Source organism: Mirounga angustirostris, unplaced genomic scaffold (assembly GCF_029215605.1).
Source record: "Mirounga angustirostris isolate CCGP_5_RB_7025 unplaced genomic scaffold, mMirAng1.0.hap1 SCAF_8, whole genome shotgun sequence".
In the NCBI taxonomy this organism is placed as follows: Eukaryota; Metazoa; Chordata; class Mammalia; order Carnivora; family Phocidae; genus Mirounga; species Mirounga angustirostris.
The window spans coordinates 76,807,783-76,828,063 of NW_026991716.1; the positions used below are offsets into that span (position 1 = coordinate 76,807,783).

Here is a 20,281-nt window from a genome sequence, read left to right on the forward strand (position 1 = left end):
TCACCTGAACATCGTAAGGAGTGATGTGAAATAGTCTGGATCCCGTGTATGGGTTGGAACTTGAATTAAACACATCCTTGAATACAGCAACGACCTAAATGAAGATAATACAGTCAGGACACCAATCACTCCATCAAATTCTGAGCCAAAGCTTCTAGAAAACATGCACAGCAACAACAGTCTCAGCACTGTGAATGGACACTAGTCACAATTTCCTTATCCTTTTGAATCTTCTCCTATAAACCTTCTCTTATAAACTACATTTATTTAAATCTTCAAGATGAAAGCAAACTGGAACTCAAGCAAAGACTAGTCACTTAATCTCAAATTATTTGAGATTCTAGTTGAGAATGTATCATAAATTAAAATCACGGATGTTATGGCAAATCTACAGATGAAAAATGACTATGCTCTCATCATTCAAGATATCACCTAAAAAGGTAGAGGAGAATAGTAGTCTGAAGATTATAAAGAACAATGACCATTTCTTGAGCACCTATTATGTGCCAAACATTATAGAGGTGCTTTATTATGTATGATCCTTATAGCCTTGCAAACTAGGTATCATTTCCACTTTACAGATATGGATAACAGGATTCATAAGAGTTGTAAGGATTTACTCATGGTTAGTAAGTGATTTTAGATCCAAGCCGGTCTCACTCCAAAACACCATTTTAGCTTTCTCTTTCTGTAGAAGGACAACCAATGTTATTTCGCTGATTATTTACATTCAGTAATCACAGCCTTACCAGAAATACAATTAGAAAACTTGCCACTAGCTCTACTTCTTTTCTGGATTTCTTTTTAAGAGGAGTTGAGGTAGGGGGTAAAGCTAGGAGTGTGTGAAATACACTAATTTAGCCCCGAGCAGCAGGAAAAATTCCAGCCACCCAGGATATGTACACCAAGTTGCAGGTTTCTAACAAAGCAGCAGTACTCATATTAATCATTGTACACTGGACTAAAATCAGAAAATGACAATATCATAAAATAAGTCATAGGAATAGAATGTATAACATGGTGACTATAGTCAAGAGTACTGTGTAACGTATTTGAAAATTGCTAAGAGAACAGGTTTAAAAAGCTGTCATCAAGTCTTTTGTAACTATGTAAGGTGAAACATGTTAATTAGACTTATTGCAGTGATCATTTCACAATGTATACAAATACTGAATCATTGTGTTGTACACCCAAAACTATATGTTGTATGTCAATTACACCTCAGCTAAAAAAATTAATGAGTTTGAGAAATATCAGGAAAAAAATGATGAAGATAAAATCATTATCAGTACCAAACGTTGACTAGACTCAAAAAGGAGCACAGGAGAAAAGTGCTCCTGTCACATACTTTTGGGTCGAGGTGTCTGATGACCTTATATTCTACTCCAAAGCAGATTATCCTTTCCTCTCCCTGACAGTCTACCAGAACTAAAATTACAAATACTTTCAAAATGTAGTTGATTTATTCAGTTTTACAAAGTCAGATTCAATTTACTCAAACTCTTCCAGCTTTGATAAGCCTTTTTCCTATTCACTGTGTGTGTGTGTGCGCGCGCGCGCACGCTTGCGCGTGCCCGTGTGCACAAATTACAATAACTAACATAGAGAAGTGATGGAAACCTTTCAGTGACATTCTATCTGACTAACATCAATTACCCAATAACTGGCCAGGGTCTGGCCACAATGAATACAGTATAATCAGTTAAGTGGACAAAGAAAATAAAATACTAGCTGATGGTATATGAATTATATATAATAAAATCATATTTTAAAAAACTAGGTGAGAGGCGCCTGGGTGGCTCAGTCGTTAAGCGTCTGCCTTCAGCTCAGGTCATGATCTCAGGGTCCTGGGATCGAGCCCCGCATCAGGCTCCCTGCTCAGCCGGGAGCCTGCTTCTCCCTCTCCCACTCCCCCTGCTTGTATTCCCTCTCTAGCTGTCTCTCTCTCTGTGTCAAATAAATAAATAAATAAAATCTTAACAAAAAAAACTAGGTGAATATTTTGTCCTAATATAATGACCAAAAGGCACTTGCACATAATGAATGAGTTAACATTTGGCTACAATTGGGATATGGAAGGAAAGCTCTAGGCTGGAGTGCTGGCTCCAGCACTTACTATAGGTGATATTCTGTGACTGTGGGCATTGAATCCTCATTGGTAGGAGGTCATGATAGTGCCTCCTGCCTGCAGCTACTGTATTCTGTGAGACTGGACTTTAAATACCACAAAGCAAAATGAACACACTATTAGTTTATTAGGTTAGGAATTCTAGTGTTATTTTCTGTTTACAAAGAGATATTTTTACTTCCATTCAGATACAGAATATTCTCTTATGTAACTACTTATACTTTGTAGAGAAAAGACTTTGTAACTCAAAGTTTATTTAAAAACAGAAAACCCTCCTCCTCTACTGAGTATCACCTGTCTCCTCATGTTTCTCCCCTTTGCACCTTGAAAGAGGATAAAAGACCTACTTCTTTATTACTGGGGGGCAAAACTGTTTTAAGAAGGTTTGCAATAAGAGGATTCAGATGGATAAATAAAGTGTGTACTCCAAAGCAAACTACTCTGCACTCTGACACCTCGAGGTAGGTGAACGTTTAGTCTCTTTCCTTTTTCCCCTCCCCCCCAGTTTGTGTTTTACTGATGCCAGTGCTCAAGCTTTGACCCCGTACTTCGCGGCGGGTTCAGCCACTCCTTCCGCTGCTGCTTCTTGGCCTTCAGGTTTTCCTCGTGTTTGCTCAGCTGGCGGTGCATGGCATGTGTCTTCTTGGGCTGCAGATCCAGGGGCTTGTACTTCTTACCTTTGTAGAATTTCCAGAGGTTCTCTTTCTGCGTCTGGTTGATGACTGTGATAACATGGGTGATGGAGCTCGGAAGCCACGCCACCTGTCACACTGGCGACATGCAGCTGGGACAGCTCCACATTCAGCTTTTCCAGCTGTTTAAGAAGCTCCTCCTTCTTCTTGCCAGGAAGGTCTCAAGCCTTCATCTTGGCCCTGCGTAATCCGCTGCTGCCACCGGAAAGAGGCCGAAGGAAAGAGCTCTTTCCTTAACTTTTTTTTTTTTTTTAAAGATTTTATTTATTTATTTGACAGAGAGATAGAGAGCACAAGTAGGCAGAGGGAGAGGGAGAAGCAGGCTCTCCGCTGAGAAGGGAGCTGGGCATGGGGCTCGATCCCAGGATCCTAGGATCATGACCTGAGCCAAAGGCAGCCGCTTAACCGACTGAGCCACCCAGGCACCCCTCTTTCCTTAACTTCTAAATTCTAAGCAGCTTTAATGAGTTTAGTATTATTAGTGAGTATGCCCTTTCTCTCCCTTAGGAAATCAACTTTCAGATGGAAAGAAACACAAAGAACAAGTGTTAAACTCACCTTTTCTTTGTCTTCCTTGGTTCTCATTCTCTCGCCATAGACCAAAAACACATGCTGACCAGGATCATAACACCCAGGGGACTGGTCAACTAGCATCAACTGACACCAGCGAAAAAGGTCCCGAAGGTTGAATTCCCAGGGTCCTCCTTTTTGCCCCCATTTCTTCTCAACAGTCACTTCGTGATCAATCTAAAAAGAAAACAGCATTATTGGGAAACATGTCCCATTGCTAGGTGCATTGCATTAAGTACTATCAATGTACTACAAATGCATATACAATCTGAAATAGAAATTAGCAGGTTTGATACAAATGTCTCTTTCTCCCAACCCAGACATCTAAACCAGGAATACTCTTGTAAGCATTAACACTGATACACACAATAGATCTGAATTACTGTAATCCTCAAATGAATAGGTTCTTCCACTAGAAACTTGTACAATTCAATGTGGTTTATTTTAGATAGACTGGTAAATTTGATAGTGTCCCAGGATGAAAAAAATGATGCTTCTATTATAGCATGAAAACTAAAAACAATTAATACAAGTAGGTACTTACTTGGTTGTTGAAAGCAACCATCTTCTTAACAATATTTTTGTCAATGGCTGGAAACAGAGTACTGGCAATGAACTCCATGTCAATTACTGTAAGGGGATCCACAAAGACCTACAGAATCCAAAAAGAACATGAAGAAATGCTATTGCTTCTCTTTCCTGAACACCAGGAAGGACTACCACTTGTAAGTAAAATTGTTATTTAACACCAAACTAACAGCACCTCAGTTTAGATATATATAAAATTTCAGTTACAGAAATCTCTTTTCTTGCATTTTTAGGATACAGAATCCTATAAAATATTTGAAATACAGGGCAACAGAGGTTTTGTTGTTGTTAGTTCTGCTCTAGTGAATTAAAGAAAAAAAGATACATACAACTTAAGTGCATTTGTTTATATTTTTAAGTATATATATATTTTAAATTTCTCATGTATATAATGCCCTCAAAACTCAAGATGGTAAGGCATGGGAGCATTTACTTCAAAATCTCAACTTTTCAACATGTTTGAAATTCTTCATAATACATTATTCTGAAAAGATACTCAGTAAATTATTAATTATCAGTGGAAAGGGACACTGAAGAAAGCTAACATCTAGAGCCATTTCCAAATCTACAGACTAGTCAAACTTTGACAAATGTTAAAACAAGTAAGCGTATGTAAGCACGCGCACGCACACACACACGCGCGCGCGCGCACACTCTCCCTCTCTCTCTCTCTCTGACCTCTGCAAATGAGAATAAAGGCAGTAAGAAAGTAAGAAAGACATCAAATGTTAATAATGTTAATAATGATTGACTCTGGTATGGAGAATACTGGATTTTTTATTCTTCCTGTTAGTTTTCCTTCTCACTTTAATACATTTTCATCATTAAAAAAATTTCAGTATTTTAATAGATCACTTAGACACCTGGAATGGTCAAAAACTGGCTTTGATCCTGAGCACAGTAATGGAATTCCTGGAGGGGTGGTCACCTTATTTTCTACTAACTGATAACACACCAGGTTCTCCAGGACTGAAGACAAAGGGACTCACACCAGGAAGGAAGTGATGATGGGAATCAGTCATGTTAAAATTCATCATATAGAGACATGGAATTGAGAAACAGATCATTAAACTGATGCTCTCTCATTCTTACAGTGAGCATCCTAACAGGTATGTGCCAGCAGTCTTATCATCCCCGACATTCCACCTTTGGTCTCCATGGCAACAGCAAATCTTACCTGAGTGAATCTGTTAAGGAAAGACCTCGGCAAGCCTTTCCTCCCACCTCCTTGTCTAAAAGGATTTTGACACCCGAAAATCTTCGTCTTTTCATGCTGTACTTGAAAACTCATTCCTAACTCAGGAACATAGATTTCTCCTCTGTGGTCAAAACAAGCATTGAGTCCTTCCAATACAGACTGAGAAGCCAGGTTGAGCTATTTGAGGAAAGTACATATATTTATTACATATGCTGTATAATTATAACAAAAAGAAGAAGAATATGCATAAATGTAGAATAGTGTTGTCTACAGGAGGAGGAAGCTCAAACAATATTGACAACATTCTTTTTTTTTTTAAGATTTATTTTTTAGAGAGAGAGAAAGGAAGGGGGGAGGGGAGGAGGGGGGTAGAGAGAGAGAATGTCCAGCAGACTCCCCGCTGAGCACAGAGCCTGCCATGGGACTCCATCCCACAACTCTGAGATCATGACCTGAGCCGAAACCAAGAGTCGGATGCTTACCTGACGAGCCACCCAGGTGCCCCAGTAACATTCTTTTATTTATTTTATTTTTTTAAAGATTTTATTTATTTATTTGAGAGAGAGAGAATGAGAGAGAGAACACATGAGAGGGGATAGGGTCAGAGAATGAAGCAGACTCCCTGCCGAGCAGGGAGCCCGATGCGGGACTCGATCCAGGGACTCCAGGATCATGACCTGAGCCGAAGGCAGTCGCTTAACCAACTGAGCCACCCAGGCGCCCAACATTCTTTTTCTTAAGCCAAGTATATTCATCCTATTATTTTATATATATGTGTGTGTATATACACATATGTATATACACATATGTATGTCAGACATCTGGGGTATATAAATTATCAATAACTTCTAAGTAAACTGAATAAATATTCAGACTGAATTTTTAAAAAGCAGTTTAAATCTTTTCTAAAATTAAACTGTGTCCATTGTATTCATCTATACAGACCTACCTTGTATATCCCAGCTTACCAAAAAAAACTTGCCAGTACACAGATCTCACTTTTGCACTGTGAGACCTTTAAAGATGAAGACAGCTCTTTACATACTTAAATATCTTTCTCAGGTAAAATACTGAATGAAATCTCCAAATGGGCTTCAAAGTCATGATATAAACTACATAAAGTAGATCGACATAGCTAATTTTCACCAACATTTTTGTGAACAAGAACAAATACAAGAAGTTTCTGTGCCAAAAATGAAAAGAGCTGAATGGAGGTCTTCAGATTATAGCTCAGGGATGCGAAGTGTGGTAGTTTTTAGGTAACAAGGAAAAATTCAATTAGGAAAATGCGAAATCAATAAAATGTAAACAGACAAAAAAAACAGACTATATCAGAATTTCAAGTGTCATGTTTACATAAACACTACAAAGCACAAATTCCATTGAATATTCCCAAACAGGTAAAGCTCTAAAAGCTGCTGTTAAATGTGACTGCAGTCAAGAATGTCTTGGGTACCTGTATGCACTTCCACCCAATAGGAGTATGGTCTGAAGCCTTAAACTTTAAAACTGGGCATTTTTTTTTTCCTGGCTAAAGATCAGGCATCTTTTTCTAAAAATCACCTTCCTCCTCCTTAATATCTCCCCCCATGATAAATAAGAAGCAGCTCAGCTGAAAAGAAACCCCACAGGGTGTCTGAATCTTGGGGACCAGCTGGGGCCAGTCTCAAAAGTTCCATCCACAGCATTCTGATCACACCAATCGCTGAAGCTCCACCACTACTCCCCAGCCTTTTCCTGGATTAACAAGGCATATCCAAAGTGACCAGAGGCTTTTGCCCACAGCCTTAAATTTTTTATTTTTGTGCAGCACTTTCCAATATCTCCAGCTGCCTGCTGGTCACTAAGATTCAGCATTTATCCCAAGTATCATGAGGGACTCTGTTCTTCCAGTCAACAACTTATCCAATATGCACATGTAACACTGACCATTTTCTCACCATTTTTTCTATGTCTCTTAAGATAACTTCCTGCAGTCTCTCTGTTGCACTTATAAAACATGTGGTTGACACTGTTTGTAAAACACCCATGAAATAAGTACAAAATACAGAGCCAGCCCACCAGAGACCACAGAATAAACCAGTGAAGACAGTTTTTCTCTGGAAGCCGGCTTACAAAAGCAGGAGGAGTTAGTGGCTTGTATATACAGGGGTTTCTCTATGTGTTTTCTGACGAGTGACTTTCCTTATTCTTAAAAGAAACCTTGGAGGACTTTTCTTCATTAGAGAATTTGTCTTTACTAGCAAAACAGCATTGGTCGTCCCAGCAATACGAAAAGTATGACTGCTCTTCCCCTTGTGACCCCATGCTGGGCACAAGACAGTCCTCTCACCTCATCCAGTACAACCCAATGGCCTGCCTTCAGAGCCGCCAGCAAGGGCCCATCCCGCCAGGCAAACTCTCCTCCCTTGCCACCTTCAACAGGTAGATCTGCTCCAAACAGGTCTGTGATGTCCTTTGAGAGGGGGCAGAAAGGAGGAAAAGCCAACATTACATAAAAAAATTAACTAGATCCCAAGACCCTAAACCTAACACGATAAATTCTTGGGCCTTATGCCACTTTTCCTTTTTATACCCAAGACAGAACTAATCAATCCTAGCACTCTTTACCAGGAGCCCAGACATGCCCCCAAGGACCTTCTCATCACAATACTTTAAGTATCAATCGATTGGAGCAGGAGCTCTAGATCAGTAGTTCTCAATGGTGGCTATACTTGGAAATTAACTGGTGAGCTTTAAACAAAACAAATAAAAACAAAGACCAGTAACAATGTCCAGGCCCTGCTCCCAGACCCCATTCCTAGAGAGTCTCATTTGTCACCTCTTGTCCCATAATTTCGTGAGACTGTTTATTTTTATTATTTTTTCTTTTAGGAAGGACAAAAATAAAGAGGGTTATATTACAATAAATACTAAATTGGGCAATTATCTCTCAAAAGACAATTAGAATAAAGCATCTAAAGAGAATAATATTATAGATATCAGTTATTAATGAATCTAAAAGGAGACTTAGTTTGGAAGGTCATGTTGCTGTGGTCTTTATCACCATGAAATATTTGGGATTTTGAAAAGGCCCTAACTATTTCTGATTAAGAAACTCTATAAACAAATACAAATATTACTCCCTATACTCATCCTCATCAGCTACAGGATGACTAAGCTTACCGTTTGCTCTGACAAGTTGATTCGAACAAGGATGTTGCCTGAAGCCTTTGCTAATGCTCCCACCAAACTTGTCTTGCCCACACCAGGGGAGCCCTCCAGGAGAATGGGTTTGTTCAGTTTTGTAGCTCTTAAGAGCCTCTGGGCATTCATAGCTGTGGTGCCTGCACTGAGTGCATAGTCAGCAATATTATTCCTGTGAAGGACAGGTCCTTAAGTGGAGAAAAGAAAAGCCACATATAAGCTGGACATCAACCAAATCACATACCCATGTCAACGCCAAGATTTAAAGACTCTAACAAGTAGACTTTCAGTCAGTGAAGCACCATCTGTAATGAAAATGCTCAGCCCTATTTCAACATTTCCCCACTTTTAGGTTATAAAATCCTTTAAAGGAATAGCCAGCAGCATACGTTCTTCAACTGTGCCTACTACTCAGATCTCTCCAGCGCTTATAACTATGCATATACTTACTTACATAGGTCTAACTGCAAGCATATGTTTTTCCTTTCACAACCTACACCTGGAATTACTACATGTACTTGTACAATTTACATTCACACATAAGTATTTTCCTAAAAGTCAAGGGGAAGCTAGGTGTGTAGGCCACGTGTATCCATATAAACAATTTCATCCAAGGTTTTTAGGCCTCCAAGACAATTCAGGATGCATCTTTAACCCATAATCTAGCTGAACTGCAGACTTTTATAGGGCTTAACATTTGTGTCACTGTGTTTCCTGGAAGAAACTTTTCTTATACCAGTTTGGAGAGCTAGGAAAACATCTATTACCTCAGCTATGGAAGCAGAGCAAGGACCACCCCAGTCCCAGGTCACTAACATATAGCTCCTACATGAGAGTATTGGATATTATGATAATGACTTAGAGAAATCAGATCATGGATGTACCATCGTGGATGAAGAGTACTATTGAAGAGGGAGAGAGAAAAGGGCGATATTCCATTAGGCCAGGAACCTAGGCTGGTTTTGTTCACCTCTGAACCCCCCGTAACTGCCACTGCTCCTCTAAGCATTTCAGACACTCAATAATTATTAATGTAGGGAGGGAGGAAGGGACAAGAAACAGATGACCCTCATAGAGAAGCAACAATCTGAAAAATTACTAGTGCCTTCTAAGATAGCTAATCTACCTCATTTAAATATTTGGTAGAAGCAACCTAGTAAGAATGAGAGCAAGGATTAGAACTGAAACCCACCCGAGTTTCCCATTTAATCATTCACTCATTCATCCATTCACTCAATTAACAGACATTTTCTGAATGCCTATGACTGCTAGATTACATCTCAGGTGTCAGGGACAGGAAGATGGACGAAATTCCTGCTCACAAGGGTTCACAAAACTATTTTGGTAAGCAGTGATGAAGGTCTATAGTTGATACATTATGGGTTGAATTATCACTATAGGAAAGCTCTTGTTTTGAGCACTAAATAAAAAATAAATGCATTTTTACAAGATAATTTATTCATAGATTAAAGACTATACTTTCCCCTATTTTTATATGTCAGTTATATATTTTTAATTATTCATGAAATTACAGTTGGTTATGTCAAGTCAGATTCTAATTCAGATAACTAGTTTAAAAATAATCATGAGTGTGATACACTAAAAGTCACAATAAAGTCAAGTACCTATGATCTACAAGAAGAGAATCTTCATTTATTTAAAATCATACTTACCCCTTGGTATAAAAAATGGATGAATTCCCCAAAGGTTATCTATTCCAGTAAATTCTTTGGCCTTGAGTCTGTCATAAATCTTCAATTCGTTTTTCTGACATTCTGTAAGTCGTACTATCTTGGAAAGTTTCTTGATTAGGAATTTCAGACATTCTTTGCGAGCCAAGAGGGCCGTACCAAACCCTGAGGAAGTTACCCCTAAAAGACAGAGGATCATCAGTCCATCAAACAATAGCATGGACGGCAAGCTTCCCAACTACTCATCAGGAGCTCTTGAGTGGTTTCCAGAGGAAATGAGGCCCTTGCTGAAGTTACACCCAAAATGCAACTGCTACTGTAAATAGTCCAAAGGCAAAGTCTTGATCTCCCATCCCCACAATTCACAGATCAGAAGCAGTTTATTCAATAAAGCACCTATGCACTCCATGATGAATCAGCCTGGAGGTAGGAGTAATTAATGTGGTACTGTTGATCATATTGGTTTATATCTCTAATCTTCACAGCTGATAAAACAGAACTTAAACACTGAATTTTATGAAATTATGGTAAACTTAAAAACAAACAAACTAAAGGATTCAGGCCATTAACTATAAATGACCATTCATGTTAAGAATTATCCAGTCCTTCAGGAGCAAGGGCATTTCCAACAATCTTCTTTTTACTGATAATCACCATTTCATGTTTACCAAGTCCCTGGCCTATAAGCAATGAGAAGTTGCAGCCTCTCTTTTATATCAACCACCTCTCAAAAAGAGTAGAAAGAAAATAAAATCCATTCTGCGTCTTAGAAATGTTAGAGTAAGTCATTTTTTTTTAAAGTATCTGTGTCAGAGGTCAGAGGTCTGGGCTTGTTCCATTTCATACTCCCCTCTACCCTAACCCCCTTGACCCCACACCAGCTAACAGACAACATACCTGAACCTATTCCATCTATGTACACCAGGCATGCAGCATGGACAAATGATGTCACAGTGGAGATGGTCTCTGGCCTTTTCAAAGCAGCTTCCTCCCCCATTGTATTCATGAAGTTAACCCAGGACAGGATATCTCTGATACTGACCACACACCTTCGGCCAAATTCCTGGTGGGTCAGCCAATCAATGAAATCCAGCATCACCTCAGCTATGTCAGCCCCTAAGACACAAGGAGGCAAAGGCAGTTGCTTAGAAGTAGCTATATCAAAAATTCCAAATAGGGTTTTGTAACATGGGGCCCAGAGATGGCCTAAGAGAGGTCTGTGCTCCATAAGATTATATGCAAATTTTTGTGAAAGGAAAGTACATTACTGCTTTTTCTAGGTAGAGGGGGTCCATTGCTTTTATTACATGAACAAGAGGTTCATGAATAGCATTCCACACCTACCAAAAAAGAAAAACCACCTTGAGAATTACAGCCTAAGAAGCAATCCTGAAAACTGCTCAAAGAGAGTATTCATTTGGTTCACGTTCAGATACAATTATGAAGACACAATGATTTTAGAAAATATATAAATTTTGTTGTATTTTATACTGATTCACTGGAATGGGGATGCCATATTTTCAGTGGCATTTTTAAAAAGATTTTATTTATTTGAGAGACGGAGAGAGGAAGAGAAGGAGAGACAGCACAAGCAGGGGGGAGGGCAGAGGGAGAGGGTGAAGCAGACTCCCCACTGAGCAGGGAGACAGATGTGGGACTTGATCCCAGGACCCTGGGATCACGACCTGAACTGAAGGCAGATGCTTCACCAACTGAGCCACGCAGGTGCCGCTTCAGTGGCATTTAGTTCAGGCTTTTTGTTTTATTAAATCAATGCATCCATCAGAATTCAGCAAATTAGAGGATTCATAAATTTTGTTTCATGATTTAAGTTAAAGGACTAGTCTAATTATCGTAAAATATTTGGAAACAAAATAATGTAGATTAGAAGCAATGTCAATTAAGTTTAATAAAGCACTTTATGTAACTCCTGAAGTCAACAATAAACATTTATCTAAGACGTATGAGTACCAAAGAATGTTTTTTAAAAAAAGAAAATATGATGGGAAGCAATCAGCATTGCTATAATATAAAGTGGACCATTCAACAAGAGCCTTCAAGGCTATACTGCAAATCACTTAGTAGAAAACTATCTAGTTAGAAGAAAAATACTAATTACAAAAAAACCCCCACAAATCTTTAAAAAGAACTTAAGGGGCGCCTTAACCGACTACTGAGATTTATGAACAAAAATTCCTAGAGAAAGTTAGAAGAACTCAGTGGTGTTTATATATTAAGAGAATACAGTGAATATATCTTAACTGTTCTGAATAGGATCAGAATTCAATTTAGAATTCATAATTAGTTGAAATATTAGATTCATTACATCTTACATATCTTTATAAAGAAAATTTGGAAATAAAAGCTTTATCTAGTTCCCTGTTTTTAAGAACATTTTTACGCTGTGCCAACCTGATCCATTTCTAGATGATAAAAATTGAGCCACTTCTCCCTTACTCTCCTTGTTCCCTCAGGATCTCTAATGCTTCCCCAAAGAAGGTGCTGCCATGTAGGCTTTACAAAGCTTACAGTAAACAAGCTCCCTAAGGACAAGCAGTGACGCTCAGTGAAGTCCTAGGGGCTGCAGTGCCAACTGCCCTGTAGAGAAACTGTTCACTCCATTAAGCATGAAGCCCACTAGTGATGGAGCCAATGTGGCAGTGTAATGGCAGCTGCATTCTCTGCCATTCTTTTTTTTTTTTTTTAAGATTTTATTTATTTATTTGAGAGAGATAGTGAGAGAGAGCACAAGCGGGGAGGAGAGGGAGAAGCAGGCTCCCACCGAGCAGAGAGCCTGATGCGGGGCTCGATGCCAGGACCCCAGCACCATGACCCAAGCCGAAGGCAGACGCCCAACCAACTGAGCCACCCAGGCGCCCCTCTGCCATTCTTATTACAATCCAAATCACTGATAAGAGTACAGAGCCTACAGGAGATACAGAGGCTACATCCAAGGAGAATTTGGCCCCAAAGCAGAGCCAAAAGACAAACCATGCCTGCTTAATAATTTGTCTTTTTCTTTAACTGGAATTCTCACATTAAATGCAGCACTACAAATAGCACACAACCATGGTAAGTAAGAAGTTCTGAGTATGGGCCTTGGACCAACATTACTGGCATCACCTAAGAACTTATTAGATAAGGCAAATTCTCAAGCCCCACCTCAGACGGACTGAATCCAAAACTCTAGGTAGGAGGCCCAGCAAGCTTTATTTCTACAAGTCCTTCAGGTGAGTCTGGAACTCAAAGAAGCAAATATCCTTTTATACGTTCTTTAATTTAAGAGAGACTTAAAAAAAGAGAGAGAGAAAGAGAGAGATAAAATGATCCAAAAACTATGTATTAAGGTTTGAAACCAGAGCTGGGTTCTAAATTTAGCCCTTCACCTGTAAGATAAATATATATACATCATGAAGAATGCTAACTAGACTGTGATCATTTCACAATAGATACAAATATTGAATCATGTTATACACCTCAAGCTAATACGATGTTACATGTTGATTACGCCTCAATAAAAAAACATCCATGTATACATCAAAGCAATCTAGCTCAATACAAGAACCATATAATAAATGTTTTGACCCTTACTAGATATCTTAAAAATTGCTAAATTTAGGTTTTAGGTATACAGAAGTTTTTTAATACTATTCTTCTATTTCCTTATGTTTGAAAACTTTTAGAATGAAAAGAAAAATTTTTTATTTTTTTCTAAGAAAGCAAGTGGCGGTGGGGGAGGAAGAGCCACCCAGAACATTTTTAATAAATTAGTTGATGACAGGGATGCCTGGGTGGCTCAGTCAGTTGAGCATGGGACTATTGATTTTGGCCCAGGTCATGATCTCAGGGTCATGGGATCGAGCCCTCTGTCAGGCTCCACACTCAGCAGAGAGTCCACTGCAGGATTTTCTCTCTCCCTCTGCCCCACCCCCACTGCACTTGCATTCTCTCTCTCAAAAACAAATCTTTTAAATAAATAAATAATTTAAAAAACCTTTAACATAGATTTTAAAAGTATTTTGGTATTATTTCTGATTTTAATTAAATGAAATCTTAGACCTATTTTTATTTTCTAAGACATGATTTCTAATTTCCATTAGCTTCAGAAGTTTGGGAATTACGTTTACCACCTGAAAGCTCTCACCTTTATGATCTATTCTGCCCAGAGACAATCCTGGACGAAGATTATGGCTGATAATCTGAATTAAATCTTCACGATTTGTGCTTTGTGGGCACCATATTTCTGTAAACCGGTTTCTTAAGGCAGGAGACAGCTATAAGAAACAAAAATTTCAATTTGAATGTAATACTTATGAGGAAAACTAGAAAACAAATCCTTTGAAAGAGTATTAGCTGATGAGTCTAACGAATACCAGATGCTTCTTTTATTACCTCTACTACAATTGAAGACCTACTTTATCCTAACTCCTTCCACAGGTCATCTCATTCATCTCCACCACAACCTCCAAGACAGTATTCCCATCACTTTCTTTATAGACAGAGTGCAGAACTTCAAGGTGTCATAGAATAGGTGGTGCAAGTTGAAGTCCAGCCCCAGTGGGAGACCCCCAAACCTGAATACTTCCCCTAAGCAAAGGCCCTTCCTTTACCTTCAGTTACATAACCAGTGCTTTCAAAAAAATAAAAGCTGTTGTCCCACAGGGGAGAGCTGTCTGAAGTAGAAAGAGAAAACATCTTTTATGTGGCTCAAAGGGGGACAGTGAAATTATTAAGGAGGTTCCAATTTTACCTCTGTATAACAAAGAATTGTTTGTCCTTCCAGTCTTTGATGGCCTTCGCCCTGAAAATGGATTCCTCCTACCCTTCTTAGCCTTCTCCTATGTCAATTAACTCCTATTAACAAGCATATACAATGCCACATATGCACGTAACTATTAGCTTATTATTGCTTTCCTTTTACTTGATAAACTCCATCCATCTGTCTGGCCTACTGCAGCAGGACTAGCAGCAATGCCTATACTCAGGAGCAGCTTAGTCAAGACCCAGTGAATGTGTGAGTGTTCCCTGCTGCTGTCCTAGACAAGCAGTGCCATTGGTCTTTGGCATCTTACCCTCACTCTGCCTGCTAGGGAGGCAAAAACAAAAAAGAACCTTCCCTTAGGTAAAAGTTGGCAATCTTTTTCTAAGAAAAACTTGAACTATCCTAACTTAAACTAACCTTAACACACACAACCTTGAAATCAGATCTTTTTAAGCTATTCTCACTTGCCAAAGAACCACTTGTCATATTATGTTTGAAGCTGTGATGTGTTTCTTCTTATTTTTTTCTTTCTTCTCTTCAGAACATTTCAAGAAGCATAGTGATAATCTTTTTTATTACGCTACAGAGGAAAATCAGGCCTGAAGCATCATGTTCACATTTCAGGGACCCACCAAGTTACCAAGAACTTTAACTACTTTCATTCACAACCCCTGTTTCTTCTCATTGTCCCTGACCTATCACCACATCACCATTTTCCTAACAGACCAGGATCCCACACACAACACAGACTTCTCCACTGAGAGGCTTCACAAGCCTGAAAGCCAAGGTGTGTTCAGGGTATTGGATCCTGGCTGGATCCTACCACCACCTTCCGAACAAAAGGCTGCTCTCCACCTTTTCCTTTACCAGTAGTCTGAGGGTAACCCACATAACCGCTGGAGAGAACAGATACGCTCCACCTGCAAAACCCGAAGAGGTTCCTGGCTGCAACATTTTTGTCACTTTAAAACACTCAAAGCCACACTCATGTTTAAGAGAGGAGACTCCAGAAACAGAGTTTAAGATTAAATTTCAGTTTCAACTTTCTCATCCATGAAAGTAGGAAAATAACTTTCACACAGAGTTCTTGTGAGAATATGTTATGGTAACATATGTAAAGAGCTGGGCAAAGTGACTGAAACAATGAAATTTCAGGCACACACAATGAGATATTAAAACAAGGAAATGATTATGTCAGAATTTCTCAACTTTGTAATAATTCTAAAATATCTTTCTAGGTTAATTTTTATCCAATATAAAATTCCAAATGCATTTTTACATATTATATTTATAGCTGCCAGTGAGCTGAGGTCAAAAACTGGAAAAAAATTATGCTTCAGGAACACAATTTTACCTCTTTTTTTCCGAAGTCGCCCCCAGGGTTCATGGTTGCTAAGATACGGAATTTTTTCCCAGCAGTCAACAACTCTACCTCATTATCCTTGTCCTCTACACTGCCTTTTTCAGCTAATACCAGGGACTTTTCCACTTCAAGGACACTAAAAGACAGAAAAATTGGAGAATATAAGATTAGAAAAGGCTTATGTATCCTTTCTATTTTGTGGTCTTCAACTTATTTTCAAAAGGAAAAGTTATATCCTCTGCTGAGCTTTTACTTTAGTTAACACTTTCCTAGCACATATTTTAAAATGATTCATTATCCCAATTCCTGTGTAATGGAACAATATTTCTGAACAATAGAAAAAAAAAATCCCTTTATCCACTTATGCCCCATTAAGGCATTTGTTTTAAAAATGAGTGTCTTGTATGCAAATACTCATGGCAGCATTATTCATAAAAGTAGAAATAACCCAAACAAACCCAAATACCATCAAGTGGTGAATGGATAAAAAATATGGTATATCTATACAATGAAATGCTCTTAGGAATAAAAAGGAACAAACTACTAACATAGGTTACAACATGGATGACCCTCAAAACAATGCCAATTTATATGCAATGTGCTGAAAAGACAATTACAATTTTTTTTTTTTAAACAGAGAGTAATTTGGTAGTGGCCTGGAGCAGGAGGTGGCATCAGAAATATACTGTAGGGGCGCCTGGGTGGCTCAGTTGGTTAAGCAACTGCCTTCGGCTCAGGTCATGATCCTGGAGTCCCAGGATCGAGTCCCGCATCGGGCTCCCTGCTCGGCAGGGAATCTGCTTCTCCCTCTGACCCTCCCCCCTCTAATGTGCTCTCTCTCTCTCTCTCTCATTCTCTCTCTCAAATAAATAAAATCTTTAAAAAAAAAAAAAAGAAATATACTGTAAAGGGGCAGAAGGGATCAGACTGGTATGGTGGGAATGTAAAACAGGATTATGGTGCAAAACTCAGGAAATTTACTAAAACTTGTTGAATTATACATTTAAAATGGATACATTTTGGGGTGCCTGGGTGGCTCAGTCGTTAAGCGTCTGGCTCAGGCCATGATCCCAGGGTCCTGGGATCGAGCCCCGCTTCTGGCTCCCTACTCGGCCGGAAGCCTACTTCTCCCTCTCCCACTCCTCCTGCTTGTGTTCTCTCTCTCTCTGTGTCTCTCTCTGTCATATAAATAAATAAAATCTTTTAAAAAATAAAATAAAATGCATACATTTTATGGTATGTAAATTAAACTTCAAAAAAGAAAAATAGGTATACATCAAAATTCATATTAGTCTGAGATTCTGAGGTCATACAGCCAATATAACATCTAGAATTCTGATTCTAGTTCTTTGAAGAATTTAGATAATGGTCACATAAAGTGCCTTAAAAAAGAGTTTTAACTTCGGTTCATTTGCTTTAGCCTCACGCCATTCCACAGTCCCATCTTTCTGATTATTGATAGCGAAACAGAAACTAGCCCTCTTAAACTACTCTGAGTGCTAAAGTAAAATGAACAAAAAAAAAAACAAAAACAAAAACAGTAACTCATTATCATTTTCAAACATTTACTATGCACCTATGAAGAACATTACTGTGCAGAAGAATTAATATCTATGAAAACCAGACCAGTATTCCATATTCTATGGAATATTATTTAGCCATAAAAAGGAATGAAATCTTGCCATTTGCAATAATATGGATAGAGCTACAGAGCAGAATGCTAAGTGAAATGCTAAGTCAAAGAAAAATACCATATGATTTCACTCATATGTGGAATTTAAGAAACGAAACAAACGAACAAAGAAAAAAAAAGAGAACCACCAAGAAACAGACTCTTAACCATAGGGGAAAAAAACTGGTGGTTACCAGAGGGGAGGCAGGTGGGGGGATAGGTGAAATAGGTGAATGGGATTAAGAGTAGCCATTTCATGGTGAGCACTATGTAATGCATAGAATTGTAGCATCACTATATTGTACACCTGAAACTAATATAATGGTACATGTTAACTACATGGGAACTTTTAATTAAAAATTTTTTTAAAAATTTAAAAAATTTTTTTAATTGCTTAATTAAAAAATAACCAGACCAGTGAAAACATCACACACAGGGCAAACCTCTTACACATATACCTATTGAGTCTTTCCAGGACAGAGTCATCAGCCAATGAGATCTCATCCAAGAGAAAAAAGCCATCTTCTTTCATGGCCAGAACAAGAGGACCATCATGCCACTCAAAAAGTCTTGATGTATCAGTTTCTTCCTACAATTTGGAAAAGAAGGTGTGAAATTAATGAGCAGTGGCTCCACAAGACAATACACATGTAGCTAGCTGGTGTCTGCTGGAGTAAGTGGTCATTCGGAATAAAGCCTGCACAACAGTATGCTCATGAAAGTTCCTTGTGGACAAGTGAAAATCTAAAGATATATATCAAACCTGGGATCAAAACCTCACCATGAATAAATTCCACAGCTGACTCACGCACAAATCCAACTGCAATTCTTTAAATGAACGACGAACACATTATTCGCTACTGAACAAACCTTGTCCTTTGGCTTCTGTCTCACAGGTCGCAGCCCCCCCAGGAAGTCCGATGTCTCCATGTGTAAATGGCAGTTGACAGAGTATAGTTTCTGATTTGCCAAGCCTGCAAACACCTGACAGATGGTAGTTTTCCCACACCTGTTAAAGGGATACATACCAGGTTAATAAGGACCATAAATTCCAAATATAAAAGCACAAACACTCCTGTCAGCACAAGAGGGGTGCTCTGGTGAGAGCCTCACTGCAGCAGCAGACACTGCTGGCCAACACGGGGCCTCTGCACCCTGAGCTTAGGACACCCTTCCCCAAACACCAGCACCCTACGGTGTTCCTTATCCAAAAAAGCACACACTGCCTGAATTCCATCCTTTTCTATTTCTACCAACAACCACCAAGGGATGGGAAAGAAATCTAATCCTTACAGACTTTCAAGAGACAGGAGCTCATTTGCTGTTCTCTACAGATCTACAGAATGAATGGCACTATTTAAAAGAATTACAAAGAAAAAAACAACTCCAGTGATGATAATGCAAGCATTCTTTTCTATCACCTGAAGAGGAAAGCAAACAGTAATAGGTCTCTTGCATGATCCTTAAAAAAAAAAAAAGAAAAAGCGGAAGGGAGAAAAGGAAAACAAAAAAACAAAAAAACACCAAAGATTGCATTCCCGATAATCCTTCACAGATAACTCAAGTACTCCTATGGAACTGAACTGAATCATCATAATGAGTTACTGTCACAGAAGCATAGGACTTTACCCAGTGTCTCCAACCAGCAGCACTGGTTCACCAAATTCCAGTGCCCTTCCCACCAGCATTGCCAGTCTCCGCATGCCCTCAGTCCACACAATGTGGCTGAACGTAGACTCCAATGTGGATACCTGAGTGGACAATTTACCTATAAAATGTAGAAAAAAGATTTAGCTTCTAATAGTACAGCTCAATTCATTTCCTCTGGATATTTTGATCTACTCACTCAGTAATTTTAGGACATTTTCCTTGGAGAAGAGGAATTGAGGACACAATTTTTTCTTGAAATGTTTTTCAAGGACCTCTTGAATCACATCAATCTCCTCCTGCTTCCTGACTCGGCCTGCGAGAAGCATAAATCCTTAAAAAAAAAAAAAATCGTTAAGTGTCAAGTTATAATACCAAGGGATATTGAGAATATGGAGCAACAGCAATTCTTACTAGGTGCTGGTGGAGAGGGTATCTAAAGAACTACTTTGGAAAATTGGGAGAACCTACTGCAACTAACCACATGCCTGCCCTGTGCCCAGCAACAGGACTTCCAGGTAGACCCAAACACAAATGAACATGTGTGCACCAAAAGACATGTATAGGAATGTTCAGAGCAGTTCTATTCATAATAGCTAGAAAGTGGAAATAATCCAAATGTCCACCAACAAGAGAATGAATAAACATATTATAGTATCTCCATACAATGGGTTACAGAACAATAATACAAAAAAGAATGAATTCCTAATACACATAACAGCATGGCCGAACCTCACATTAGGTTGGGTGAAAAGAAGTCAAACCCAAAGAGTACACACTGCAT

The 20,281-nt window shown here is 38.8% G+C and overlaps 1 protein-coding gene across 3 annotated transcripts in view; it reads right to left on the reverse strand.

Moving 5' to 3' along the window:
* Nucleotides 1-20,281, reverse strand: part of MDN1 (midasin AAA ATPase 1) — a 159,670-nt gene that overhangs the window by 76,177 nt on the left and 63,212 nt on the right. For all 3 annotated transcript variants that reach the window (XM_045867230.3, XM_064597868.1, XM_045867229.3), the window contains exons 28-41: nt 19,697-19,831; nt 19,480-19,618; nt 18,721-18,859; nt 18,309-18,439; nt 16,170-16,314; nt 14,198-14,327; nt 10,951-11,169; nt 10,036-10,233; nt 8,342-8,550; nt 7,509-7,631; nt 5,156-5,353; nt 3,935-4,042; nt 3,379-3,567; nt 5-94 (exon numbers count right to left, since the gene is read on the reverse strand). In XM_045867230.3, the coding sequence (XP_045723186.2) occupies nt 5-94; nt 3,379-3,567; nt 3,935-4,042; nt 5,156-5,353; nt 7,509-7,631; nt 8,342-8,550; nt 10,036-10,233; nt 10,951-11,169; nt 14,198-14,327; nt 16,170-16,314; nt 18,309-18,439; nt 18,721-18,859; nt 19,480-19,618; nt 19,697-19,831 (2,153 nt within the window). The remainder of the gene's footprint in view (nt 1-4; nt 95-3,378; nt 3,568-3,934; nt 4,043-5,155; nt 5,354-7,508; nt 7,632-8,341; nt 8,551-10,035; nt 10,234-10,950; nt 11,170-14,197; nt 14,328-16,169; nt 16,315-18,308; nt 18,440-18,720; nt 18,860-19,479; nt 19,619-19,696; nt 19,832-20,281) is intronic.